General features: G+C 54.1%; 1 protein-coding gene across 5 annotated transcripts in view; it reads left to right on the forward strand.

Annotated features, from left to right (window-relative positions):
* DOCK6 (dedicator of cytokinesis 6) overlaps window positions 1–27,307 on the forward strand; it is a 62,954-nt gene extending 35,647 nt beyond the window's left edge. For all 5 annotated transcript variants that reach the window (XM_050769987.1, XM_050769989.1, XM_050769986.1 and 2 more), the window contains 25 exons: window positions 1,227–1,367; window positions 6,659–6,772; window positions 6,860–7,030; window positions 7,517–7,656; window positions 7,745–7,914; window positions 8,606–8,766; window positions 8,901–9,083; window positions 9,994–10,120; window positions 10,449–10,533; window positions 10,954–11,050; window positions 11,181–11,315; window positions 12,385–12,537; window positions 13,554–13,712; window positions 13,829–13,929; window positions 15,932–16,124; window positions 16,206–16,349; window positions 21,987–22,118; window positions 22,209–22,223; window positions 23,585–23,710; window positions 23,811–23,900; window positions 24,188–24,424; window positions 25,276–25,419; window positions 25,506–25,612; window positions 25,846–26,007; window positions 27,063–27,307. In XM_050769987.1, the coding sequence (XP_050625944.1) occupies window positions 1,227–1,367; window positions 6,659–6,772; window positions 6,860–7,030; window positions 7,517–7,656; window positions 7,745–7,914; window positions 8,606–8,766; window positions 8,901–9,083; window positions 9,994–10,120; window positions 10,449–10,533; window positions 10,954–11,050; window positions 11,181–11,315; window positions 12,385–12,537; window positions 13,554–13,712; window positions 13,829–13,929; window positions 15,932–16,124; window positions 16,206–16,349; window positions 21,987–22,118; window positions 22,209–22,223; window positions 23,585–23,710; window positions 23,811–23,900; window positions 24,188–24,424; window positions 25,276–25,419; window positions 25,506–25,612; window positions 25,846–26,007; window positions 27,063–27,105 (3,330 nt within the window). In that variant the 3' untranslated portion in view covers window positions 27,106–27,307. The remainder of the gene's footprint in view (window positions 1–1,226; window positions 1,368–6,658; window positions 6,773–6,859; window positions 7,031–7,516; window positions 7,657–7,744; window positions 7,915–8,605; window positions 8,767–8,900; window positions 9,084–9,993; window positions 10,121–10,448; window positions 10,534–10,953; window positions 11,051–11,180; window positions 11,316–12,384; window positions 12,538–13,553; window positions 13,713–13,828; window positions 13,930–15,931; window positions 16,125–16,205; window positions 16,350–21,986; window positions 22,119–22,208; window positions 22,224–23,584; window positions 23,711–23,810; window positions 23,901–24,187; window positions 24,425–25,275; window positions 25,420–25,505; window positions 25,613–25,845; window positions 26,008–27,062) is intronic.
* The last annotated feature ends 327 nt before the right edge of the window (window positions 27,308–27,634 follow it).

Consider the following 27,634-nt stretch of genomic DNA (forward strand, 5'->3'; position numbering starts at 1 on the left):
CATTAACCAGGCGTGGTGGCGGGCACCTGTAGTCCCAGCTACTTGGGAGGCTGAAGCAGGAGAATGGCATGAACCCGGGAGGCGGAGCTTGCAGTGAGCCGAGATTGCGCCACTGTACTCCAGCCTGGGCAACAGAGCAAGACTCAAAAAAAAAAAGAAAAAATAAAAAAAAGGAGAGAAGCCCCCTGAGATTGCACCTGAGATATTTGAGAAATGGCCCCAAGAGACCCCCCACCTAGGGAGGTAAGAAGCACTTAAGGTGGTGTCTCCGTGGAGAGACTGTACCTGAAACCCCCTTTAGAGAGAGCCTCCCTTCCCCATGAGACTGTTTAAGGAGAGAAACCATTAAGAGACCCTCACCTAGAGAGGAGACCTCCATCCTGCAAGAGATATTCCTGGATAGAGAGGGAAAGCTGTGGCCGGGCACAGGGGCTCACGCCTGTAATCCCAGCACTTTGGGAGGCCGAGGCGGGTGGATCACCTGAGGTCAGGAGTTTGAGACCAACCTGGCCAATATGGTGAAACCCCATCTCTACTAAAAATACAAAAGTTAGCCGGGCGTAGTAGCATGTGCCTGTAATCCCAGCTACATGGGAGACAGAGGCAGGAGAATCACTTGAACCCAGTAGGCAGAGGTTGCAGTGATCAAGATCATGCCCACTGCACACCAGCCTGGGCGACAGAGCAAGACTCCATCTCAAAAAAAAAAAAAGAGGGAAAGCTGTCTGATCAAGGTAGAGACATCCCTAAAACTCTTCAATAGGTTCTTTGAAGCCCCCTTCCCAGGGCCTGCTGGCCCCATCCCCTCTGGACCTCCAGTAAAGCTCCCTTCAAATCCAGTGCCTCAAGCCCCACCCTTTGTCCCACCTCTGGACTTTGCCCTGGGGAGACCTGCATAAGCCCCTCCCACACCCTCTCAGCCTTCCCGTTCTCTACACTCGGCCTGGGATGCTCACAGGATCCGCCCATGGCTTTCTCAAGCCCCACCCATAGGTCACAAACCCCATCTACATCCCTCAGGCCCCAACTTCTACCTGCAGCTACAGGGCTCAAACCTACCTTCAGCCCACCTCCCTTGCTACTAAAGCCCCACCCCTTCTGTCAAGCCTCCTCCACCCACAGCCTTTCAAGCCCCACCTACAGCGCTTCAAGCCCCACCCACAGCCCTTCAAGCCCCACCCACAGCCCTTCAAGCCCCACCCACAGCCCTCTCACTCCACCCCCAGGTGAAGAGTATGGCACTGCACCTGCTTCTTGGCCAGCGACTAGACACACCCCGCAAGCTGCGCTTCCCTGGGCGCTTCCTGGACGACATCACTGCCCTGGTGGGCTCTGTGGGCCTGGAGGTCATCACCCGTGTCCACAAGGTGGGAGATGCAGGGTCTCAATGTGGGAAGAAACCTGAGGGAGGACATAGAGCCAGCCAGGTGGGGGTGCCAATCCTGCCCAGTGCTTCCTGGCTGTAAGACCAGGAATCTGCTTTGCTGGGTGGATCTGTTCATTCATTGTCTGTTTCTTGAGTGCCTCTGGTGTGCACAGCGAGCCAGCCAGGTGGGGGCGCCAATCCTGCCCAGTGCCTCCTGCCTGTAAGACTGGGAATCCCCTTTGCTGGGTGGATCCATTCATTCATTGTTTCTTGAGTGCCTCTGGTGTGCACAGCCCTGTGCTGGGTGTAGCAACATAACAAGAAACAAAACAGACCCAAATCCTTACCCTCGCTTTTAAGGGGAGACTTGAAGAAAGTGAGAGATCATTCCATGCAACGTCTGGGGAAGGAACATTCCAGGCAGGGAGAATAGCAGGTGCAAAGGCCCTGGGGCAAGACCATGCTTGGGCTACCAGGAGAGCAGTAAGGATGGCTAGATTGTAGTGAATGAGGAAGGAAATGAGGGTTGATGAGAGCAGGGAAGTGACAGGGCAGATCCATTAGCCCTTAGCACAGTCAGAGTATACAGCAACTGCTCAATAAATGGATGTTGATGTTCGGAGACCCTGACAGTGGACTTGTTCAGGCGCTGGATTACCAATTCCAGTGCCCTCGGGGGCTAGGCAGGTAATACTAATCATAAGAGTAATAATATTGAGCATTTATTGAGCACTTACTGTGTATCTAAGCACTTTATATGGATATCTTTTGTTTGTTTGTTTGTTTGTTTGTTTTGAGACGGAGTTTCGCTTTTGTTGCCCAGGCTGGAGTGCAGTGGCGCGATCTTGGCTCACTGCAACCTCCGCCTCCCAGGTTCAAGCAGTTCTCCTGCCTCAGCCTCCCAAGTAGCTGGGATTACAGGCATGTGCCACCACACCTGGCTAGTTTTGTATTTTTAGTAGAGACAGGGTTTCTCCATGTTGGCCTGACTGGTCTGGAACTCCTAACCTTGGGTGATCCGCCCGCCTCGGCCTCCCAAAGTGCTGGGATTACAGGCTTGAACCACCGCGCCTGGCCTTGGATCGTATCATTAAATTTTCACAACAACCCATGAAGTTAGTATTATTGTTATCTCCATTTTACTGATGGGGAAACTGAGGCATCAAATGAATGAGTAGCTTAACCTTGTACCACATGACTGAGAAGGGGCAGAATGAGGTTTTTGAATCTGAGCCACCAGCTCCTGACCCCTTACTGTCAATACCAGTTTCAGCTAGGAAAGTGGCGCTTATGGTAGAGCAGAGGGCAGATGTCCCACCTAACAGGGGTGACCATCACTCAATCCAGCCAACAGAAACCCTGCAGAAATGTGGCTCAGCTATGGCCAGATGGGCTGTTTTTTTTGTTTGTTTGTGGTTTTTTTTTTTTTTTTTTTTTTTTGAGATGGAGTCTTGCTCAGTCGCCCAGGCTGGAGTGCAGTGGTACAATCTCGGCTCACTGCAAGCGCCGCCTCCTGGGTTCATGCCATTCTCCTGCCTCAGCCTCCCAAGTAGCTGGGACTACAGGCGCCCGCCACCACGCCTGGCTAGTTTTTTGCATTTTTAGTAGAGATGGGGTTTTACCGTGTTAGCCAGGATGGTCTCGATCTCCTGACCTCGTGATCTGCCTGCCTCAGCCTCCCAAAGTGCTGGGATTACAGGCGTGAGACACCGCGCCCGGCCGGCTGTTTTTGTTTGGAGATAGGGTCTTGCTCTGTTGCCCAGGCTGGAGTGCAGTGGTGTGATCATAGTTCACTGTAGCCTCGACCTCCTGGGCTCAAGGGATCCTCCCTCCTCAGCCTCCCAAGTAGCTGTGACCAGAGGCACAAGCCACCATAATTGTTTATTTATTTATTTATTTTTTAAGTAGAGTCAGGGTCTCACTATGTTGCCCAGACTGGTCTCCAACTCCTGAGATCAAGGGCTCCTCCCACCTTGGCTTCCCAAAGTGCCGGAATTACAAGCATGAGCCTCCATGCCTGGCCAGATTGTCTGGGAGTTTTTTGTGTGTGGTTTTGTTTTTGTTTTTATATTTGTTTTTGTTTGAGACACAGTCTTGCTCTATTGTCCAGACTAGAGTGTGGTGGCATGATATGAGGCTCACTGCAGCCTCAAACTCCTGGGCTGAAGCAATCCTCCCACCTCAGCCTCCAGAGTAGCTGAGGCTACAGGTGCATGCTACCATAACCACCTAATTTTTTTTTTTTTTGTAGAGATGGGGTCTTGCTATGTTACCCATGCCAGGAGATGACCTGGTTTCTAAGGAGAAATGGGACCTCTGGATTTGATGAGAACTTTCCAGATTTTTGAAATGGCATTCTGGCCCAGGCCAACCCTTGCACAATCGCATATGACCTCCAAGCTGGTCTCAGAGGTTCTGGCCTTGTCTCACTGGAGCCTTCCCAAAGACTGACATTCCCAGGGGCTGATCCAGATGGTGAGGAAACTACCCCAAGAAAGAGATCCAGAGAAGACAATGCCCGTGATGATCCACTTTTTTTTTTGAGATGGAGTCTCGCTCTGTCCCCCAGGCTGGAGCGCAATGGCATGATCTTGGCTCACTGCAACCTCTGCCTCCCGGGTTCAAGCAATTCTCCTGCCTCAGCCTCTTGAGTAGCTGGGACTACAGGGATGTGCCACCATGCCCGGCTAATTTTTTTGTTTTTGTTTTTTTTTGAGACAGAGTCTTGTTTTGTTGCCCAGGCTGGAGTACAGTGGCACAATCTCTGCTCATTGCAACCTCCGCCTCCTGGGTTCAAGCGATTCTCCTGGCTCAGCCTCCCAAGTAGCTGGGACTACAGGTGCATGCCACCATGCCCAGCTAATTTTTTGTATTTTTAGTAGAGATGGGGTTTCACCATATTGGCCAGGCTGGTCTCAAACTCCTGACCCTGTGATCCGCCCTCCTTGGCCTCCTAAAGTGCTAGGATTACAGGCATAAGCCACCATGCCTGGCTGGGTTGCAGGGATTTGACGGCCGCTGAGGCTAACTTGTGAGGTCTCAGAGTGGCTCAAGAGAGTACGAGGGCAGAACAAGTACCAGCTGAGCCTTGGGCCCACATCAGCCACCTCAGTGTTCCCCAGGCTTGCCAGGCACATCCTGCCTCAGGGCCTTTGCACTGACTGTTCCCTTTACCCAGGATGCCATTCTCCCCATGGCTCTTTGTTATCCTTCAGTATCTCTGAAAATGTCACCCCAGTCTGTTAAGGTTGGTGACAAGTAATTACAGGCCGGGCATGTTGGCTCACACCTGTAATCCCAGCACTTTGGGAGGCCGAGGAGGGCAGATCACCTGAGGTCAGGAATTCGAGACCAGCCTGACCAACATGGTGAAACCCTGTCTTTACTAAAAATGCAAAAATTAGCCAGGGGTGGTGGCGCATGCCTATAATCCCAGCTACTCAGGAGGCTGAAGCAGGAGAATCGCTTGAACCCGGGAGGCAGAGGCTGCAGTGAGCCAAGATTACACCATTGCACTACAGCCTGGGCGACAGAGCAAGACTCTCTCAAAAAAAAAAAAAAAGAAAATAATTATGGTTTTTGCCATTGAAAGTAATTGCAAAACTGCAATTACTTTTGCACCAATCTAATATTGTCTTTGAAGCACATAGAACTATCTGACTATCTGAAATTCTTGTTTATTTTGTGTCTCCCTGCCCCCCCACCCCCCACACACACTGGACTGAGTTGGACACGCAGTGGGGATGGCATCTGCCTCATTCACAGGGCTTGGCACAGAGCAGATGCTCAGTAAAGCTCACATTAAATGGTGCTGAGAGGCCGGGTGTGGTATCTCACGCCTGTAATCCCAGCACTTTGGGAAGCCAAGGCAGGTGGATCACCTGAGGTCAGGAGTTCAAGACCAGCCTGACCAACATGACAAAACCCCGTCTTTACTAATACAAAAATTAGCCAGCCGTGGTGGTGGGTGTCTGTAATTCAAGCTACTGGGGAAGCTGAGGCAGAATTGCTTGAACCTGGGAGGCAGAAGTTGCAGTGAGCCGAGATCGTGCCACTGCACTCTAGCCTGGGCAACAGAGTGAGACTCCGTCTCAAAAATAAATAAATAATTAATTAATTAATTAAAATAAAAATAAATGATGTTGGGAGTTGATCAGTTAGGGCAGAGGCTAACTCGCTTCAACACAGTCACAAGTGATTTAAATAACCAAAGCTTATTTCTGAGCATTAAGTAGGTTATGGAGACATCACTGTGTGGGCCTGGCCCTGGCAGTTCCCCAGCACCCACCTGCTTCTGCCATGTAAGTGGCCACCTCACTTTCCCCTCAAATTCCATTGGCCAGAATTGGTCATGTGATTCCACTGCACGGGAGGCTGGGAAATGGTCTCTCCCCAGCTCTGAACTCTGGACAGAGAGGGCGAGAGGATCTTGCGGGGAGTCAGCCCATATCTGCCTTGGTGTCTTAAGGAGCATGGGAGAGGAAGGCAGCCTGAGGAGGGCAACCAGGAAGTCCCAGGGTCACCACAGCCCAGAGACAAAGGCTTTGGGGCAGTGATGCAGCTCCTAGGTGTGGCAGATGATCTTGACTCTGGTAAGAGTCAAGCCCCTGGCCGGGTGCAGTGGCTCGCTCCTGTAATCCCAGCACTTTGGGAGGCCGAGACGGGCAGATCACGAGGTCAGGAGATCGAGACCATCCTGGCTAACTTGATGAAACCCCATCTCTACTAAAAAATACAAAAAAAGGCCGGGCGTGGTGGCTCAAGCCTGTAATCCCAGCACTTTGGGAGGCCGAGTCGGGCGGATCACAAGGTCAGGAGATCGAGACCATCCTGGCTAACACGGCGAAACCCCGTCTCTACTAAAAACACAAAAAATTAGCCGGGCGAGGTGGGCACCTGTGGTCCCAGCTACTCGGGAGGCTGAGGGAGGAGAATGGCGTGAACCCGGGAGGCGGAGCTTGCAGTGAGCTGAGATCTGGCCACTGCACTCCAGCCTGGGTGACAGAGCGAGACTCCGTCTCAAAAAAAAAAAAAAAAAAAAAAAAAATACAAAAAAATTAGCCGGGCGTGGTGGCAGGCGGCTGTAGTCCCAGCTACTCGGGAGGCTGAAGCAGGAGAATGGCGTGAACCTGGGAGGCGGAGCTTGCAGTGAGCCGAGATCGTGCCACTGCACTCTAGCCTGGGCAAGAGAGCAAGACTCTGTCTCAAAAAAAAAAAACCCAAGCCCCTGTGGGGGCTGAGGTTTGGGGAGGAGGTATGGCTGTGTGGGTTGACAGGCCCCTGTGTCCTCAGGATGTGGAGCTGGCCGAGCGCCTCAACGCCAGCCTGGCCTTCTTCCTCAGTGACCTTCTGTCCCTGGTGGACCGGGGCTTTGTCTTCAGCCTGGTCCGGGCCCACTACAAGCAGGTAGGAGTGGGCGTGGGCAGGGTGGACATGGCATGGATGGAAGGCGGAGCAATGTTGACATCACTGCTGGCCACCCCTCTCCTGCAGGTGGCCACGCGGCTCCAGTCGTCCCCTAATCCAGCAGCCCTGCTGACCCTGCGCATGGAATTCACTCGCATCCTATGCAGCCACGAGCACTACGTGACCCTCAACCTCCCCTGCTGCCCCCTGTCGCCCCCAGCCTCGCCCTCCCCCTCTGTGTCCTCCACCACGTCCCAGGTGGGCTGGCTTCACTTCTGCCTCCTCTCTTTGACCTACAACCTCTCACCTTCAGTCCATCTCCTATGGTTCCCTCATCTCTGTCCCTTTCACGGTGGACCACTGCCTAGGTGAACTGATCCCTTATGTTTGACTTTTGACCTCTGACCCTTCACCTCTCCTCTCATTCTCAGCAATTTCCCAGAAGGACTAACTTCTGATTTCTCTCCCCAAAATCCTAACTCCCAGCCCGGTGTTCCATGTGCTATTTCTCAGTCCTCTGACTTTTGACCCCATGCCCTGTTACATCACAGATGGGTTAACGTCCGCCTCTCATTTCTGGGCTTGAAACCCATACCCGCTGTCACCTCCAGATGACTTAACCTCAGTCTCTCATCTGTGGCTATTAGCACCATGATTTCTGTCACCTCCAAGATGGCTTTAATGGTGACCTCCCACCTCTGACCCTTGACCGCTGGCATCCCCCATTTTTACCCCACTCTGCAGAGCTCCACCTTCTCCAGCCAAGCCCCGGACCCCAAGGTGACCAGCATGTTCGAACTGAGTGGACCATTCCGGCAGCAGCACTTCCTAGCTGGTCTCCTGCTGACAGAGCTGGCGCTGGCCCTTGAACCTGAGGCTGAGGGGTGAGCAGAGGTCCTGTCTAGCCCCAGGGCAGGTAGGACATTTCAGGAGCCATGTCCACCCTGTCCTGAGCACCCCATTACCCCACAGGGCATTTCTGTTGCACAAGAAGGCCATCAGTGCTGTGCACAGCCTGCTATGTGGCCATGACACTGATCCCCGCTATGCAGAGGCCACCGTGAAGGCTTGTGTGGCTGAGCTGTACCTGCCGCTGCTATCGATTGCACGGGACACCTTGCCACGGCTGCATGACTTTGCTGGTCAGTGGGCCAGGGGAAGATGGGCTCACATGACCCAGGGACTTGGTCACAGGAGGCGCAGGATAGTAAAGGTGGGAGAACACAGTCAGGGATATGAGTATAGGCATTAGGATTAGCAGAGCAGGTTAAAGTGCTAGGACAGACTAGTCAAGTTATAACATCTCTGAGCCTCAGGTTTCTCCCCTGTAATGGGGACAGTAATAACACCAACTACTTCATAAGGTTATGTGAAAATGTGCGGGGCTGTAGTACTGAGATACTGTCAGCCTACAATAGACGGGAAATATTATTGTACCATTTATTATTTTCTTTTTTTTCTTTTTTTGAGACGGAGTCTCACTCTGTCGCCCAGGCTGCAGTGCAGTGGCACGATCTCAGCTCACTGCAAGCTCCGCCTCCCGGGTTCACGCCATTCTCCTGCCTCAGCCTCCCAAGTAGCTGGGATTACAGGCGTCTGCCACCACACCCAGCTAATTTTTTGTAATTTTAGTAGAGATGGGATTTTGCCACGTTGGCCAGGCTGGTCTCGAACTCCTGACCTCAGGAGATCCACCCCCCTCGGCCTCCCAAAGTGCTGGGATTACAGGTGTGAGCCACCGCGCCTGGCCGTGAGGGAAGACTTCTGAAATTTGAGACAGGGACAGCACTTACCAAGGCTTTATCTTTTTCTCCCTCTGTCCTTCCCTGCCAGAGGGTCCAGGTCAGCGGTCAAGACTGGCCTCAATGCTTGACTCAGACACAGAAGGCGAAGGGGACATTGCGGGTACCATCAACCCCTCTGTGGCCATGGCCATTGCTGGTGGCCCCCTAGCCCCTGGCTCCCGGGCCAGCATCTCCCAGGGGCCGCCAACGGTGAGTAGGGAGGCTTGTCCCCATAGACATCATCCCCTTTGAATGGGAGAAGCCAGGTATCAAGATACAGATTGGCCAGGATTCATCTCACATGGAGAAAATGGAAATTGACTTTGATTCCTGTCTGGCCCCAGGCTTCTCGCGCAGGCTGTGCCCTCTCTGCTGAGTCAAGCCGGACCTTGCTGGCGTGCGTGCTGTGGGTGCTGAAAAATGCCGAGCCGGCGCTCCTGCAGCGCTGGGCCACTGACCTGACACTCCCCCAGCTGGGACGTCTCTTGGACTTGCTGTACCTCTGCCTGGCTGCCTTCGAGTACAAGGTTCGAGGGTGTCGGCAGGAGATAATGGGGGAGGCAGGCTAAAGATGTACCCAGGGACCCAGGGTGCTGCAGGCTGAGTGGGAAGGGGTGGACTGTCTTTGTGCAGAGGACTCTGTGGGACTGAGAGTAAAGGGGTGGATTGTTTCTGTGCCGAGGCAAGGAATAAAGTCAGAAATGCCTTTGTGAATAGAATTTGGAAGGTGGAGGCCAGGCACAGTGGCTCATGCCTGTAATCCCTGCACTTTGGGAGGCTGAGGCAGGTGGATCACCTGAGGTCAGGAGTTCAAGACCAGCCTGGGCAACATGGTGAAACCCTGTCTCTTCTAAAAATACAAAAAATTACCTGGGTGTGGTGGCACATGCCTGTAGTCCCAGCTACTCGGGAGGCTGAGGCAAGAGAATTGCTTGAACCTGGGAAGCAGAGGTTGCAGTAAACTGAGATCATGCCACTACACACCAGCCTGGGCAACACAGTGAGGCTCCATCTCTGGAAAAAAAAAAAGAAAGAAATTTTTTTAAAAAGGCCTGGTGCAGTGGCTCACGCCTGTAATCCCAGCACTTGAGGAAGCCAAGGCAGGCAAACTGCATGAGCCCACGAGTTTGAGACCAGCCTGGGCAGCATGGTGAAACCCCATCTCTACAAAAAATACAAAACTTACCTGAGCATGGTGGCACATGCTTGTAGTCCCAGCTACAGAGGTGGCTGAGGTGGATTGCTTGAGCCCAGTAGGTGGAGGTTGCAGTGAGCACTTTTTGGTAAGTGCTAAGAATTTAGAAGAAAAAGGTAAACTGTCTTGAAGCACAGGGGCCCGGAGGTGAGAAAGAGCACAAAGAAAGGGATGGGGCCAGCCAAGGTCCCACTGAAAAGAGCAGAGTCAACCTTGAACCCCAGTTCTCTGTCTCCCTGCAGGGGAAAAAGGCCTTTGAACGCATCAACAGCCTTACATTCAAAAAATCGCTGGATATGAAGGCACGTCTAGAGGAAGCCATTCTGGGCACCATCGGAGCTCGACAAGAAATGGTTCGGCGAAGTCGTGGTAAGAGGGTAACGTAGCCACATGTCCCCATCCCACCAGCTGCTCCCACCTTGTGTCAAGGGACCCCATGAAGGGGGCCATCCCTAGCTTACTTTCTGCCTCACATTTCCTGGAGAGAGGTCCACGCGTCATCACCGTACACGTGCGCCTGTGCGTCCCCATCTGTCACTCGTGTCTGCCCCTGTGCGTCCACCCGGCAGGCTTCTGCTCCACCCAGTGCCCTCACGGGTCAGCCCACCTGAATATCTTCATGCCTGTGCATTTCTCCTGATGTTCACGTGTGCCCTGTGTTTTTACGCATCTGTGATCATGCGCTCATGCGTCTCAGAGAGGAGCCCATTTGGGAATCCAGAGAACGTGCGCTGGCGGAAGAGCGTCACACACTGGAAGCAAACCTCAGACCGCGTGGACAAGTAGGTGTGGGCAGGAGGGAGTTTGCTGAGTTCAGAACAGTTCAGGCCGAGGCGGGAGGATTGCTTGAGTCCAGGAGTTCGAGACCAGCCTGGGCAACATAGTGAGACCCTGTCTCTACCAAAAATTTAAAAATTAGCCAGGCATGGTGGCATGTGCCTGTGGTCCCAGCCACTCATGAGACTGAGGTGGGAGGATGACTTGAGCCTGGGAGGTTGAGGCTGCAGTGAGCTGTGATCACACCGCTGCACTCCAGCCTGGGCATCCGAGCAAGACCCTGTCTCAGAAAACAAAAACAACAACAAAAAACAACAGCTTCCAGAGAGCCAGAGCCCCCTGGGTTGCCAGGGGGAGGAGGGAGCTCAGCCATGGAGTAGGATCTTGCCCTAAGTGGGGCCCCAAGACCTCCCTTCCCCTTCCAGGACCAAGGATGAAATGGAACACGAGGCCTTGGTGGAAGGGAACCTGGCAACCGAGGCAAGCCTAGTAGTTCTGGACACACTGGAGATCATCGTGCAGGTAGGGCTTGATCCAGCATCTGCTTTGCGCTCTGAGCCCAGCTGCAGTGCCTTGTGATCCCTGGCTCCATAATCTCTCTCCTTCCCTTTCCCTATCACCACACCTGGATTTCTGACCCCCTCCCCTCCAGACGGTGATGCTTTCAGAAGCCCGGGAGAGCGTCTTAGGGGCAGTGCTGAAGGTTGTGCTGTACAGCCTGGGCAGTGCCCAGAGTGCCCTCTTCTTGCAGCATGGCCTGGCCACCCAGAGGGCCCTTGTGTCCAAGGTAAGAACCACTCAACAACCATGATTCTTAGAAAAACAGTAGAAGCTCTAGGCTGGGCACAGTGGCTCATGCCCATAATCCCAGCACTTTGGGAGGCTGAGGTGGGAGGATCACTTGAGGCCAGGAGTTTGAGACCAGCCTGGCCAACATAGAGAGGCCCGTCTCTACAAAACATTTTAAAATTAGCTAGGACTAGGCATGGTGGCTCACACCTGTAATCCCAGCACTTTGGGAGGCTGAGGCAGGTAGATGATGTGAGCCTAGGAGTTCGAGACCAGCCTGGCCAACATAGAGAGGCCCGTCTCTACAAAACATTTTTAAATTAGCTAGGACTAGGCATGGTGGCTCAACACCTGTAATCCCAGCACTTTGGGAGGCTGAGGCAGGAAGATGATGTGAGCCTAGGAGTTTGAGACCAGCCTGGGCAACATGGTGAGACCCTGTTTCTACAAAAAAATTAATTGAGTGTGGTGGCATGTGTCTGTGGTCCTAGCGTCTCAGAAAGCTGAGGATCACTTGAGCCCAGGAGGTCAAGGCTACGTGAGCCGTGATCGTGCCACTGGACTCCAGCCTGGGCAACACAGTGAGAGCCTGTCTCAAAAAAAAAAAAATGCTAGCCAGGCAGGGTGGTACACACCTGAGATCCCAGCTACTAGGGAGCTACTGGGGAGGCTGAGGTAGGAGGATAGCTTGAGCCTGGGAGTTGTGAGCTGTGATCGCGCCACTGCACTCCAGCCTGGGAGACAAGAGTGAAATACTGTCTCAAAAAAAAGAAACAAAAAAAAGTAGCTCATTCATTGAGCACTTACCGTGTGCCCTGCAACTCCATGGAGCAGACTGCTTTGCCACAGTTTACAGTGGAAGGAAGGCAGGATCAGAGTGGCCAAGTCACTTACCCAGGGTCACACAGCACGGGGCTTAAACCCAGGTCTGACTCCGAACCCAGTGGTACTTGGCCAAAGAGGACAAAACACAAACCCCTACCCAAGCAGTCCTCATTTGGGCCAGTCCCCTTCTGAGCCAGAACCGGGAGGGGCTGGACAGTGTCTGTCTGGGTCCTTGTGGGCAGTTCCCGGAGCTGCTGTTTGAGGAGGACACGGAGCTGTGTGCTGACCTGTGCCTGAGGCTCCTACGACACTGTGGCAGCCGCATCAGCACCATCCGCACGCACGCCAGCGCCTCGCTGTACCTGCTCATGCGACAGAACTTCGAGATCGGCCACGTGAGTGGGGGCAAGGAGGCATGGTCCACACATGGCTCTGGTCAGGGTGGCCGGCGGGGTCTCAGTGCCATACGGGGAGTGAGGGGGGGGGAGGTAGTCACTGAGCATAATGGGCAGGAGGAGGGCTCAGAACGCAATTGGGGGTCAGATGCCCTGGCTCATTCCTGTAATCCCAGCACTTTCGGAGGCTGAGGTGAGAGGATCACTTGAAGGCCGGGAGTTTGAGGCTGCAGTGGGCCGTGATTGTGCCACCGCACTCCAGCCTGAGCAAGAGTGAGACCTTGTCTCAAAAAAAAAAAAAAGAGGCCAGGCATGGTGGCTCATGCCTGTAATCCCAACACTTTGGGAAGCTGAGGCAGGTGGATCATTTGAGGTCAGGAGTTCGAGACCAGCCTGGCCAACATGATGAAACCCCGTCTCTACTAAAAATACAAAAATTAGCTGGGCATGGTGGCAGACGCCTGTAATCCCAACTACTCGGAAGGCTGAGACATGAGAATCACTTGAACCAGAGGTTGCAGCAGTGAGCCAAGATTGCACCACTGCATTCTAGCCTACACGATACAGTGACACACTCAGTCTAAAAAAAAAAAAGAAAAAAAGAAAAAACAACTGGGCATGGTGGCTCACACCTGTAATCCCAGCATTTTGGGAGGCCCAGGCAGGTGAATCACTTGAGGTCAGGAGTTCGAGACCAGCCTGGCCAACATAGTAAAACCCTGTCTCTACCAAAAATACAAAAATTAGCTGGGCATAGTGGCATATGCCTGCAGTCCCAGCTACTCAGGAGGCTGAGGCAGGAGAATCGCCTGAACTCGGGAGACGGAGGTTGCAGTGACCTGAGATCACACCACTGCACTCCAGCCTGGACAACAGAATGAGACTCCATCTCAAAAAAATTAAAAATAAAAAAAATAAATAAAGACTGCAAGGGCCATGTCGGCAGGTTGAGCAGACCCTGGTGTGGTGTCTCGGGTCTGAGACTCCTGGCTCCACTTTCCCTCCCTTCCCTGCAGAACTTTGCCCGTGTGAAGATGCAGGTCACCATGTCTCTCTCGTCCCTGGTGGGGACAACACAGAACTTCAGTGAAGAGTACCTGCGACGTTCACTCAAAACCATCCTCACCTATGCTGAGGAGGACGTGGGGCTGCGGGACAGCACCTTCGCGGAGCAGGTGACACCTGCTGGGTCCCCGCGCCGCCTTCCCTTCATATAATCCCTGACCCCACCACCTTGGCTCCCTTCACTTCCTAATGCCCTCATTGGCCCCTGGATGTTCCCCGGCTCCAGGTCCAGGACCTGATGTTCAACCTGCACATGATCCTGACGGACACGGTGAAGATGAAGGAACACCAGGAGGACCCTGAGATGCTCATCGACCTCATGTACAGGTGAGGCGGGCCAGCTGGCACCTTCAGCCGCACCCACGCCCCAACAGGTGCAGGGAGAACAGGGATGAGAGTAGATGTCTGAGGAGGTGAGGAGGGAGCAGGAGGGCATACAGTCTCTAACAGAGGCAGATGAGGGGGACAAGTGAGGGGGACAGGTGAGCAGAAATGAGGGCACAAGTAAGGAGAGAACAGGTGAGCAAACAGGTAAAGAGGATGCCAGAAGAATGTATTGATGAGGATGACAGATGAGAGCCAGGACAGGTGAGGGGGACAGGTGAGGGGCTCACAGGTGAAGGGAAATGAGATCCAGAGACTAGACCTGTTGAGGAGTGTAGGAGGGGTGGACGGTGATGGAGATGGGGAAGGTGGGGCATATGGGAGGGACAGGTGGATAGACAGGTGAGATGGTGCACAAGGAAGGGGAAATAGTTCACGTGACTCAAGTTTCCACGGGTAGAGTCAACTCATGAACTGAGGGTCAAGTGAGAAATGAAAAGGTGGGGCAGGGGGGTGAAGGGACAGACAGGTGAGGGGTTAGATAAGCGAAGAGACAGGTGAATAGAGGAAGCGGGGAGATGCCACACAGGTGAGCAGTCAAGGAGAGTAGGATGGATGGGTGAGGAGACAGGTAAGTGGGAAGACAGGAAAAGGGTTGGACAGGCAGGTGAGTAGGTGAAGAAATGGACAGGTGAGGACACAAGTGAGGGGATGGACATGTGAAGACATAGGTGACAGGATAGACAGGTGAGGGGATGGACAGGTCAGGAGGTAGAGAAGTCAGGAGGTGGACAGGCGAGGAGACAGGTGAAGGGATGGACAGGTGAGGGAGTTGACAGGTGAAGGGATGGACAGGTGAGGGAGTTGACAGGTGAAGGGATGGACAGGTGAGGGAGTTGACAGGTAAAGGGGTGGACAGGTGAGGGGATAGACAGGTGACAGGGTGGACATGTGAGGGGATAGGTGAGGGGATAGACAAGTGGGGGATAGGCAAGTGAAGGGATGGACAGGTGAGAGGGTGGACAGGTGAGGGACAGACAGGTGAGGGGATAAACAGGTGAGAGGGTGGACAGGTGATAGGGTGGACAGGTAAGGGGATGGGCAGGTGAAGTGACGGACAGGTGAGGGGATGGATAGGTGAGTGGGTGGACATGTGAGGGGATACACAGCTAGGATAGACAGGTGAGGGGGTGGACAGGTGAGGGGATAGGCAAATGAGGAGATAGACAGGTAGGATAGACAGGTGAGGGGTGGACAGGTGAGAGGGTGGACAGGTGAGGTGGACAGGCGAGAGGGTGGACAGGTGAGGTGGATAGGCGAGAGGGTGGACAGGTGAGGGGTGGGCAGGTGAGGGATGGACAGGTGAGGCGATAGGTGAAGGGATGGAGAGGTGAGAGGGTGAACAGGTGAGGGGTGGACAGGTGAGAGGGTGGACAGGTGAAGGATGGACAGGTGAGGGGTGGACATGTGAGGCGATAGACAAGTGAAGGGATGGACAGGTGAGCGGGTGGACAGGTGAGGGGAGAGACAAGTGAAGGGATGGACAGGTGAGGAGTGGACAGGTGAGGTGATAGACAACTGAAGAGATGGACAGGTGAAGGATGGGCAGGTGAGAGGATGGATAGGTGAGGGGGTGGACAGGTGAGGGGATAGACAGGTGAGGAGATAGACAGGTGAGTAGGGTACGGGTAAGTAGACTGACTGGTCAGTGGGAGACAGCAGGACAAGTAAGGAGAAAGATGACTAAAGGAATATGTAAGGTAGGCAGGGGAGGAGACAGGTGAAGACAGATGACTGGCCAGCAGGTGAGAAAACAGACGAAAGGGAAGACAGGTGAGGGATGGCCAGGTGACGGAATGAGTGAGGCGATGGGGTACAGGTGAGGAGATTGGCTGGTCCTTGGGGCAGATATGGGGGTAACCAGTGAAGGGGGTGGACAAGTGGGAGGCAGGTGGGGAGGACCAGGTGGGTCCCCTCCTCACATCCCCCCTCACCTGGACTCCAGAATTGCCCGGGGCTACCAGGGCTCGCCAGACCTGCGGCTGACCTGGCTGCAGAACATGGCCGGGAAGCACGCGGAGCTGGGCAACCATGCCGAGGCCGCCCAGTGCATGGTGCATGCAGCCGCCCTCGTGGCTGAGTACCTCGCCCTGCTTGAGGACCACCGCCACCTGCCCGTGGGCTGTGTTTCCTTCCAGGTGAGAGGCCAGGGGGCGGCAGGCGGTGGGCAGCACTTGTGCAGTGGGGACGAGGGTTTGATGCCATCTCTTCTGCCCCAGAACATCTCATCCAACGTGCTAGAGGAGTCCGCCATCTCTGACGACATCCTGTCCCCCGACGAGGAGGGCTTCTGCTCCGGGAAGCACTTCACTGAGCTGGGGCTGGTGGGGTTGCTGGAACAGGCAGCCGGCTACTTCACCATGGTGAGGCCTTGGGGACTGGGTGCAGGAGAGGGGGCTCGGGCCAGGGAGGCGCCATCACATCTGCTTCCTAGACCCTTCCAGCAGGGGATTTAGAAAGAAGGAGAACTGGCCAGGCGTGGTGGCACGCAGCTGTAATCCCAGCTACTCGGGAGGCTGAGACAGGAGAATCACTTGACCCAGGGAGGCAGAGGTTGCAGTGAGCCGGGATTGCGCCATTGCACTCCAGCCTGGGCGACAGAGTGAGACTGTCTCAAAAAAAAAAAAAAAAGCAAGAAGGAGAATTGGGTTTCTCAGAGGCCCTGTAACTTGCCTATGTCTCCATGAGACCCTTGATGCAGGCTTGATATAGCAAACCTTCCATACGCTGGAGATGCTTTCAATTTTCCTTTGTTTTCTTTTTTCCTTTCTTGTTTTTTTATTTGTTTGTTTTTGACAGAGTCTTGCTCTTTTGCCCAGGCTGGTGTACAGTGGTGCGATGATAGCTCACTGCGCCTCGAACTCCTGAGCTCAAGCAATCCTCCCACCTCAGCCTCCCAAGTAGGTGGGGCTGCAGGCATGTGCCACCATGCCTGGCCAATTTTTTTTTTTTTTTTTTTTGAGACGGGGTCTCGCTCTGTCGCCCAGCCCAGGCTGGAGTGCAGTGGCGCGATCTCGGCTCACTGCAAGCTCCGCCTCCCGGGTTCACGCCATTCTCCTGCCTCAGCCTCCCGAGTAGCTGGGACTACAGGCGCCCACAACCGCGCCCGGCTAATTTTTTGTAATTTTTAGTAGAGACGGGGTTTCACCGTGGTCTCGATCTCCTGACCTTGTGATCCGCCCGCCTCGGCCTCCCAAAGTGCTGGGATTACAGGCGTGAGCCACCGCGCCCGGCTGCCCGGCCAATTTTTAAATTATTATATATATTTTTTCTTTGTGATATTTTGTGAGACAAGGCCTCCATTCTGTCACACAGGCTGGAGTGCAGTGGTGTGATCATAGCTCCCTACAACCTGGGCCTCCAGGGCGGCTCAGGTGATTCTCCCACCCTGGCCTCCTGAGTAACTGGACTATAGGCACACATCACTAGACTAATTTTTTGTATTTTTTTGTAGAGATGGGGTTTTGCCATGTTTCCCAGGCTGGTCTTGAACTCCTGAGCTCAAGTGATCTGCCTGCCTCAACCTCCCAAAGTCATGGGATTACAGGTGTGTGCCACTACACCCTGCCAATTTTAAATTTTTTTATAGAGAGGGAGTCTTACTATGTTGCTCAGGCTGGTCTCAAACTTCTGGCCTCACTCAGTCCTTCCACCTAATCCCAGCACTTTGGGAGGCTGAGGCAGGAGCCTCCCGCCTGTAATCCGCCTGTAATCCCAGCACTTTGGGAGGCTGAGGCAGGAGGCTCACTTGAGGCCAGGAGTTTGAGACCAGCCTGGGCAACACGGCAAAACCCTGTCTCTACATACAAGAAACTAGCTGGGTGTGGTGGCACGCACCTGTAGTCCCAGCTACTCAGGAAGCTTGAAGCGGAAGGATCACTGGAGCCCAGGAGGTTGGAGCTGCAATGAGTTATAATCGTGCCGCTGTACTCCAATCTACGTGACAGAGTGAAACCGACATGTCTCAAAAAATAAATAAAATAAAGACAGGATATTCACATGCATCTTCAAGTTGGAGAAGCTCCAGCTTAAAGCAAATCCCAGACTGGGCGCAGTGGCTGACTCCTGTAATCCCAGCACTTTGGGAGGCCGAGGCGGGTGAATCACCTGAGGTCAGGAGTTCAAGACCAGCCTGGCCAACATGGGGAAACCCCATGTCTACTAAAAATACAAAAATTAGCCGGGCGTGGTGGCAGGCATCTGTAATCCCAGCTACTTGGGAGGCTGAGGCATGAGACTCACTTGAACCCAGGAGGCGGAGGTTGCAGTGAGCTGAGATCATGCCACTGCACTCCAGCCTGAGGGACAGAGCAAGGCTCTGTCTCCAAAAAAAAAAAAAGCAAATCCCAGGTATTTTCCCACCACTCCCACAAGTACCCGCTGTGCAACCCTTCCTGATAAAGACCCTTTTACAAAACTCGTATCCCACGTGGCCAAGTTAATGGTCATCCTTTAATGTCATTGATGTCATTTCATTGCACTCTATATTTAGATGTCCCAGATCATCTCTGATGTATCTTTTTTTTTTTTTTTTTTTTTTTTTTTTTTTTTTTTTTTTTTGAGACGGAGTCTCGCTCTGTCGCCCAGGCTGGAGTGCAGTGGCGCGATCTCGGCTCACTGCAAGCTCCGCCTCCCGGGTTCACGCCATTCTCCTGCCTCAGCCTCCCGAGTAGCTGGGACTACAGGCGCCCACAACCGCGCCCGGCTAATTTTTTGTATTTTTAGTAGAGACGGGGTTTCACCGTGGTCTCGATCTCCTGACCTTGTGATCCGCCCGCCTCGGCCTCCCAAAGTGCTGGGATTATAGGCTTGAGCCACCGCGCCCGGCCTGATGTATCTTTTTTGGGGTTACTTGGTTTGAATCAGAATCCAATAAGGGCCCACAATGGCTGTGGCTGATCTGTATCCTAAGTCTCTTTTTCTTTTTTTTTTCTTTTTTTTTTTGAGACAGGGTCTTACTCTCTCACCCAGGTTGCAGTGTGCAGCCTGGCTCACTGCAGCCTCAATGTCCTGGGCTCAGGTGATCCTCCCACCTCAGCCTCCCAAGTAGCTGGGACTATAAGTGCGCACCACCACACCCAGCTAATTTTTTTTTCTTTGTTAATTTTTTTTCTTTTTTTTTTTTTTTTTTGTGAGACAGAGTCTCACTCTGTCGCCCAGGCTGGAGTGCAGTGGCCAGATCTCAGCTTACTGCAAGCTCCGCCTCCCGGGTTTATGCCATTCTCCTGCCTCAGCCTCCCGAGTAGCTGGGACTACAGGCGCCCGCGACCTCGCCTGGCTAGTTTTGTGTATTTTTTGTAGAGACGGGGTTTCACCAGGTTAGCCAGGATGGTCTCGATCTCCTGACCTCATGATCCGCCCGTCTCGGCCTCCCAAAGTGCTGGGATTACAGGCTTGAGCCACCGTGCCTGCCAATTTTTTTTTTTTTTAAAGAGATGGGGTCTTGCTATGTTGCCCAGGCTGGGCTTGAACTCCGGGACTCATGCAACCCTCTCGCCTCGGCCTCCCAAAGTACTGGGATTACAGGCATGAGCCAGCATGCCTGGCAACTGATTTTCCACTGTTGAAAAGGGGTTTTCTTCTCTAGTTTGCTTGTTTGTATGAGGGCAGGTGGTAGCTTCTACATTTGACTTGCAGGAGCCCTGGGGCCTTTGCTCCGTGTGTTTTTCTGGTTTGTGTGGGGCTGGCTGTGTCCATGTGATGTCACTTTACCTGTTTCTCAGTTCCTCACATTTTGGGGAACTGGCATTTACATCTGAGAGCTCAGCGAGATTCAAGGTCACATTTGAAGTCAGGTGTTCCAGTAAGATTTCTTCTGTGGTGCTGGCCCTCTAGTGACACTAGTGACATTGTTTTCTTTTCTTTTTTTTTTTTTTTTGAGACAGAGTCTCGCTGTGTCGCTCAGGCTGCAGTGCAGTGGCACTATCTCGGCTCACTGCAAACTCTGCCTCCCGGGTTCACGCCATTCTCCTGCCTCAGCCTCCTGAGTAGCTGGGACTACAGGTGCCCGCCGCCACGCCTGGCTAATTTTTTGTATTTTTATTAGAGATGGGGTTTCACCGTGTTAGCCAGGATGGTCTCGATCTCCTGACCTCGTGGTCTGCCTGCCTCAGCCTCCCAAAGTGCTGGGATTACAGGCGTGAGCCACTGCGTCCGGCCAACATTGTTTTCATTATTGTCACTCTGCTGGATTCTTGGAGTCAAAGTCCTCAGAGGAAGGGCCGAATGCGGTGGCTCACGCTTGTGATCCCAGCACTTTGGGAGGCCAAGGAGGGCAGATCACTTGAGGTCGGGAGTTCAAGACCAGCTTGGGCAACATGGAGAAACCCCATCTCTACAAAAAAAAAAAAAAAATACAAAAAAATTAGCTGGGCATGGGCTCAGTGGCTCATGCCTGTTATCCCAGCACTTTGGGAGGCCAAGGTGGGCAGATCACGAGGTCAGGAGTTTGAGACCAGCCTGGCCAACATAGTGAAACCTCGTCTCTACTAAAAATACAAGTATTAGCCGGGCATGGTGGCGGGCACTTGTAGTCCTAGTTACTCAGGAGGCTAAGGCAGAAGAATCGCTTAAACCCGGGAGACAGAGGTTGCAGTGAGCCAACATCACGCCATTGCACTACAGCCTGGGTGACAGAGCAAGACTCTTGTCTCAAAAAAATAAAAATGAGCCAGGCATGGTAGCAGGCGCCTGTAGTTCCAGTGACTAGGTAGGATGAGGCAGGAGAATTGCTTGAACCCAGGAGGCAGAGGTTGCAGCGAGCTGAGATCATACCGCTGCACTCCAGCCTGGGCAACAAACCAAGACTCCATCTAAAAACAAAACAAAACAAAAAAACAAACACGGGTGGGGGTTAGCGGAGGGATAGCATTAGAAGAAATACTTAGTGTAGGTGACGGGCTGATGGGTGCAGCAAACCACCGTGGCACGTGTATACCTACGTAACAAACCTGCACGTTCTGCACATGTACCCTAGAACTTCATTAATGTCACTTTGCTGGATTCTTGGAGATGAAGTCCTCAGAGGAAGGGCCGAATGTGGTGGCTCACACATGTCAGAACCAGTATAATAATTTAAAAAAGATTAAAATAATAATAATAAAAAAAGATTAAAAAAACACACACACACACAAAGGCCTCAGGGGAAGAAACCAGGGGGTGGACACAGGCCTTCTGACAGTCAGCAAACCTCACAGGGTGCCTGTTTTGAGCCAGGCTTGATGCCAGCACCCGCTGGGGGTGAGGGGCATATTACCACACGCCAGGAGGCAGTTGGGCATGGAGGTCACCGGCACAGGGCCAGATGGGCTTGTGTTCGGGTCTTGGCCCTGGGGATTGCCTCCATATCTCTGAAACTCACTTTCCTCTTTGAGGAATAGGGGAAAAAAAAACTGCTTCTCCCATCAATGAGGGAACACAGATGGGTGAAGTGCAGATGTACATGGTACCTGTGCCATAGAATATTCTTGTTAAAAGTGGTGAAGGGCTGGGGGAGTGGTGGCTCACACCTGTAATCCCAGCTAATTGAGAGGCCAAGGCAGGAGGATCACTTGAGCCCATGAGTTCAAGACCAACCGGGGCAATATAGTGAGACCCTGACTCTACAAAAACTAAAATAAAATTAGCTGGGCATGGTGGCATGTGCCTGTAGTTCTAGCTATGTGGGAGGCTAGGGTGGGAGGATCTCTTGAGCCCAGGAGTTGGAGGCTGCAGTGAGCTGTGATTGTACCACTACACTCCAGCCTGGGCGATAGAGTGAGACCCTATCTCAAAAAAACAAAACAGATAAGTAGCGGTGAAGACCATGGAGCCCTCTGTGGGAGCTGAGTGGAAAGGCTCAATCCCTATCTGGGATGGGGCTGGTCAGGGCGGGCTTCCTGGAGGAGGTGATGGAGGGTGGGTAGGATGGAGCACAGAGGATCACAAGGGAGATGGGTAGACAGGAGCACAGTGGAGAGGGGAAGACAGTTTGGGGAATCCTGACCCCACCTCACTCTCAGGGTGGACTCTACGAGGCGGTGAATGAGGTCTACAAGAACCTCATCCCCATCCTGGAAGCCCACCGTGACTACAAGAAGTTGGCCGCGGTGCATGGCAAACTGCAGGAGGCCTTCACCAAGATCATGCATCAGGTGGGCCCAGGACCCCCTCCCCAGACCCCACCCTCAGCCCCACTCCTCATCCCCAGGGATCTGCTGACCTTGACCCTTCTCTCCCGACAGAGTTCCGGCTGGGAGGTGAGTCAGCCTCAGTGGACAGCCACCTGCCTCTGGGACCCCCGTGATGACTGGCCAGCAGCCATCAGTGAACACCAGGGGGCGCCAGAGGAGCATGGCCGCTGGCCATTGGGGCTGGGGCTGTGGCCACAAGGCACCCACCCCATCACTTCCCTCCCTTCCCTAAAAATGCACCACCCCCCCGCCCCAGATCTCGAGGGCAGCTTGTGACTCACCCAGCTGGGAGCTCTCCAGAGACACCCCTCCCTCTGCCAGGGCCAGCTTGGTCACTGCAGGGGGGTGGCAGGGTGGCGCTGACTCCCTCATGGTGTCTTTCTCATCTCTCCCCATCTGTCACATGGCTCTCCCTATCTTGGTATCTCTCTTAGTCTCTGTCTCTCCCTGCGTCTCCAGCTTCCAGCCTCCCCCAGGCTCTCCTCTGCTCCTCGTTTCTGGTTAATGTGTCCCCCCGCTCCAGCAGCACCCCCCCCAATCCCGCTTCTTCTCTGCTTAGGTCTATTTTTAGGCATCTCCTAGTTTGGGGAGAATGTTCTGGCCAAAGATGGCAGAAACCCAGAGCCCAGGCAGGCAGGCCGGGTGGGAGCTGGGTGGGGAGGGCAGGTCCTCTTCGCCCCCACCCATCTCCCATCTCTGATCTCTCCCCACGGAATGATTCTCACGGGGCAGTGTTAACCAGGACCCTGGGGGTTGAGGGAACTCTGACCTCTGACCACTCCCATGACATTGTCTCTCTGTCCCCCACACCTCTGACCCCACCATGTCTGCCCCACCCTCCCCGGATCGGCCTTGGTAAGTGAACATCCAGCCATTCCACTTCCTTTCCAGTCATGGGGTGGTGGTTTTGGGGTGGTAGGGAGGGGGTTCCTTCTTCCAAACTTAGGACCAGGGACAAGAGCAGGGGAATGCCATGGAACAAGGGAACCAGGGCCTCTGTCCTAGAGTGAGAGACAGCCATCCCTTCCCTCAGCCATCCAAGCACTTATTGGGCACCTACTGTATACCCATTCTTGCGGGCATCGGGGCACGGGAAGGAGAATGCCCTAGAACAAAGGAGTCAGAGCCTCTGTCCTAGAGTGAGAGGCAGCCATCCTTCTCCTCAGCCATCCAAGCATTTATTGGGTACCTGCTATATACCCTGTCCCATGGGCATTAGGGACACACCTGTGAACAATACAGCCCCAGTCCTAACTTCATATTGCAATCCATGCCCCGATGTTCTCAGGACCCCCTGCCTGTGCCCGCGCCTGGATGTTCTCGTGGTCCTCACACTCCCATCCTGATATTCGAGACCCCTATCTCTGGGGCAGGCAGACCTCCAGCAGGGGCCTGCCGGACAACCACACCCTTTTTCACAGCTCCAGCGCGTGTTCGGGACGTATTTCCGCGTGGGCTTCTACGGCGCCCGCTTTGGCGACCTGGATGAGCAGGAGTTTGTGTACAAGGAGCCATCGATCACGAAGCTGGCAGAGATCTCACACCGGCTGGAGGCATGTCCTTGTGGTGGGGGGTGGAACGGGGCATGGGGCTGCCTTGGGGCTGGAGTAGGGGCTGTCCCTGGGTGGCCCCGAGTCAGCCCTGTGTCTCCAGGAGTTCTACACGGAGAGATTTGGCGACGACGTGGTTGAGATTATCAAAGACTCTAACCCTGTGGACAAGTCCAAGCTTGACGCACAGAAGGTGGGCCCCCTGACCATTTCCCCAAAATCCTAGATCCACAGAGACGCCAAGTCCTGTTTCCTGAGGACCCTCAAATCCTCTTTCTCTGGGAAACCCCAAATCACATTTCACTGGGGGACCCCAAAACCTGTTCCTCAGGGGATTCCCAAACATCCCGACATAGGAAGACCTGGAAGTGACAAAGTCCCCAGATCCAGGGATGCCCAGATCCCCTCTCTCCAGGCACAGGGCCTGGGCTGTGCGTGCCGGGGCTGTGGGACCCTCCTCACACCTGACCCTGCGCCCAGGCCTACATCCAGATCACGTATGTGGAACCGTACTTTGATACCTACGAGCTCAAGGACCGGGTGACCTACTTTGACCGCAACTATGGGCTTCGCACATTCCTGTTCTGCACGCCCTTCACGCCGGATGGGCGCGCACATGGGGAGCTGCCCGAGCAACACAAGCGTAAGACGCTGCTCAGCACCGACCACGCCTTCCCCTACATCAAGACTCGCATCCGTGTGTGCCACAGGGAGGAGGTGGGTGAGGACCCTGGGCCTGGAGGGGTGGGGAGGTGAGGGGACAACAGACCCTGGGAGGGGAGGGGAGGGGAGGGGAGGGGAGGGAAGACACAGGGACCCAGACCCAAGATGGCCCATGGATCTCAGACACAGAGAAGGGTGGCACAGGGACCCTAGACCAGATCCCCAGGGAGGAGAGGGGAGGAGACCAGACCCAGGGAGACCTGGGAGACAAGATACAGGGACCCCAGACCCAGCGTGGCCCAGAGATTCCAGACCCAGCAAGAAGAGGCAGAGGGAGCCCAGATCTAGGAAGGCCCAGGGAGGAGAGGTGTGGCCCAGGAAGAGACCCAGGTACCCCAGAACTGGGCGGAGAAGATAGAGAGACCCTGAATTCCAATCTCTAAACTGAAACCTCTACCTCCAGACCCAGGAGGACCCAGGGATTCTAGACTCACAAAGGGGAGGCACAGGGACTCCAAATCTAAGAAGGCCCAGGGAGGAGACGCCCAGGGATCCCAGACCCATAGAGGAGACGTGTGGACACGCTAGACCCAGAAATTGGCTCATGTACCCCAGAACCAGGTTGGGGACCCCAAACTCCAACTTCCAGTCTCAAACCTCTACCTCCAGACCCAAGGAAGTCTGGAGACCCCAGATGTGAAGCCACTAAACCCCAGGGCACCAGACGCAGCAGACCCAAGGCTGGACCCCCCCAGAGTCAGACCCAGGAAGGACCCCAGATTCTGGTCATTGCCTGGGTTCTTGGACCCCTCTTGCTCCCAGCGGGGTCTGGGCTGCCCCCGACTGGCTTCGATCAGGACCTCCTCAGGCCCCAGCGAGTGCACACCCCTCCCCTCACCCCATAGACGGTGCTGACGCCGGTGGAGGTGGCTATCGAGGACATGCAGAAGAAAACACGGGAGCTGGCCTTTGCCACCGAGCAGGACCCACCAGATGCTAAGATGCTACAGATGGTGCTTCAGGGCTCCGTGGGGCCCACCGTGAATCAGGCACGGCTGGTGGAAGGGGGATGCAGGCCGCACGGGGGACTCCAGGTGCCATGCAGGCTGGCTCACCAGTCCCTCTCACCCCACAGGGTCCCCTGGAGGTGGCCCAAGTGTTTTTAGCAGAGATCCCAGAAGACCCCAAGCTCTTCCGGCATCACAACAAACTGCGGCTCTGCTTCAAGGACTTCTGCAAGAAGTAGGCGCAAAACCCCGCAGGAGGGGGCTCATGCCTGCCTAACCTGCATAGACCTGCTCTCTGCCCACCTGATCTCCGCATGGCTCCCCCATCTGCCCGATTCCCATTAAGTCCACTCTCCCAACCTGACCTCCTATTGCGGGTCTTTCCGCAGGCCTGGATGCCCCCACCCCTAGTCTTGCTTTCAGTCCCGTGTGCGAGTCTCTTAGCATCTCCCACCCTCTGGCCCTCAGATGTGAGGATGCGCTGCGGAAAAATAAGGCCCTGATTGGGCCGGACCAGAAGGAGTACCACCGCGAGCTAGAGCGCAACTACTGCCGCCTGCGGGAGGCTCTGCAGCCCCTGCTTACCCAGCGCCTGCCCCAGCTGCTGGCACCCACCCCACCTGGCCTCAGGTGCCTGAACTGGTACCCCCATCCTAGAGACTAGAGAGGGGATGCAGAGGCAGACCAGGACAGATACAGGATGGGGGCTGTTGTACACGTACACAGCAACATGTTTCCTGGTAGCTTGGACTTTGTTTGACTTTGTTTTGTTTCTGGTTTTTTTTTTTTGAGAGAGTCTCCCTCTGTTGCCCAGGCTGGAGTGCAGTGATACAATCTTAGCTCACTGCAACCTCCACCTCCCAGATTCAAGCAATTCTCCTGCCTCAGCCTCCTTAAGTAGCTGGGATTACAGGCATCCCCCACCACACCTGGCTAATTTTTGGAATTTTTTTTTTTTTTTTTTTTTGTTTGAGACGGAGTCTCGCTCTGTCGCCCAGGCTGGAGTGCAGTGGCGCGATCTCGGCTCACTGCAAGCTCCGCCTCCCGGGTTCACGCCATTCTCCTGCCTCAGCCTCCCGAGTAGCTGGGACTACAGGCGCCCACAACCATGCCCGGCTAATTTTTTTTTTGTATTTTTAGTAGAGACGGGGTTTCACCGTGGTCTCGATCTCCTGACCTTGTGATCTGCCCGCCTCGGCCTCCCAAAGTGCTGGGATTACAGGCGTGAGCCACCACGCCCGGCCAATTTTTTGTATTTTTAGTAGAGACAGGGTTTCACCATGTTGACCAGGCTGGTCTCGAACTCCTGACCTCAGGTGATCCACCCGCTTTGCCCTCCTAAAGTGCTGGGATTATAGCATGAGCTGCTTCAACTTGGCATAAGCATCTGAATAAGTCATCCAGATGTACAAAGGCAGGGCAGGCTCTGAGCCGTCATTTCCCAGATACATGAATTCATCTTTCTGAGCCTCAGTTTCTACATCTGTAAAATGAGGATGATTCATACCTTCCGTGGTGGACTACAAGAGAGAATCTGAGAATCCCACAGCAGGATCAGGGACAGGAGAGACCCCAGAAGGATCCTGGAAGGAAGATGAAGAGGAAGAGGATGAGGATGTGGGCTGGGAGGTCTATGGAGTTGGGGGCCCCACGGCCATGCTGACCCACCCTCATTCTTTTCCCAGGAACTCCTTGAACAGAGCAAGTTTTCGAAAGGCAGACCTCTGAGCCCACAAGGACCAAAGCTGCACCTAGAAGAACCAGCACCCGGCCCTCAGCTATCTGTGCTGCGAGGGGAGTCTCCCCTGGTGCCCACTGGGCTATGGGGTGACCACATTGTACTCGGTGCTGGGCCCTTTGCCCCTGTGTCCCCATCTGTATGCACTGATGCTTCCTCCCTTTTTTAATTTAAAATGGTTTTTATAAGCAACCTGTGCCATGTGGTGCAGTCACTAGGGGCTGGGTCACATGCTCATGACATGCTCACAGTCCACTGCCCCACATCCACACATCCCTGCATCATCAATGGAGACACCAAGAACATACTGGGTGCCAGGGACATCATGGTGACAACAGACACAAATTCCTGCCCTTGTGGAGCTGACGTTCTAGCGGGGAAGGCAACACACAAATAATGTCACATGCCTACCGGGAATAATAATACCTGGTTCTTGTTTCTTTGTTTTTAACAGACAGGCTCTCTCTCAGTCCCCCAGGCTGGAATGCAGTGTCACAATCATAGCTCACTGCAGCCTCA

The sequence above is a fragment of the Macaca thibetana genome, chromosome 19 (assembly GCF_024542745.1).
Source record: "Macaca thibetana thibetana isolate TM-01 chromosome 19, ASM2454274v1, whole genome shotgun sequence".
In the NCBI taxonomy this organism is placed as follows: Eukaryota; Metazoa; Chordata; class Mammalia; order Primates; family Cercopithecidae; genus Macaca; species Macaca thibetana.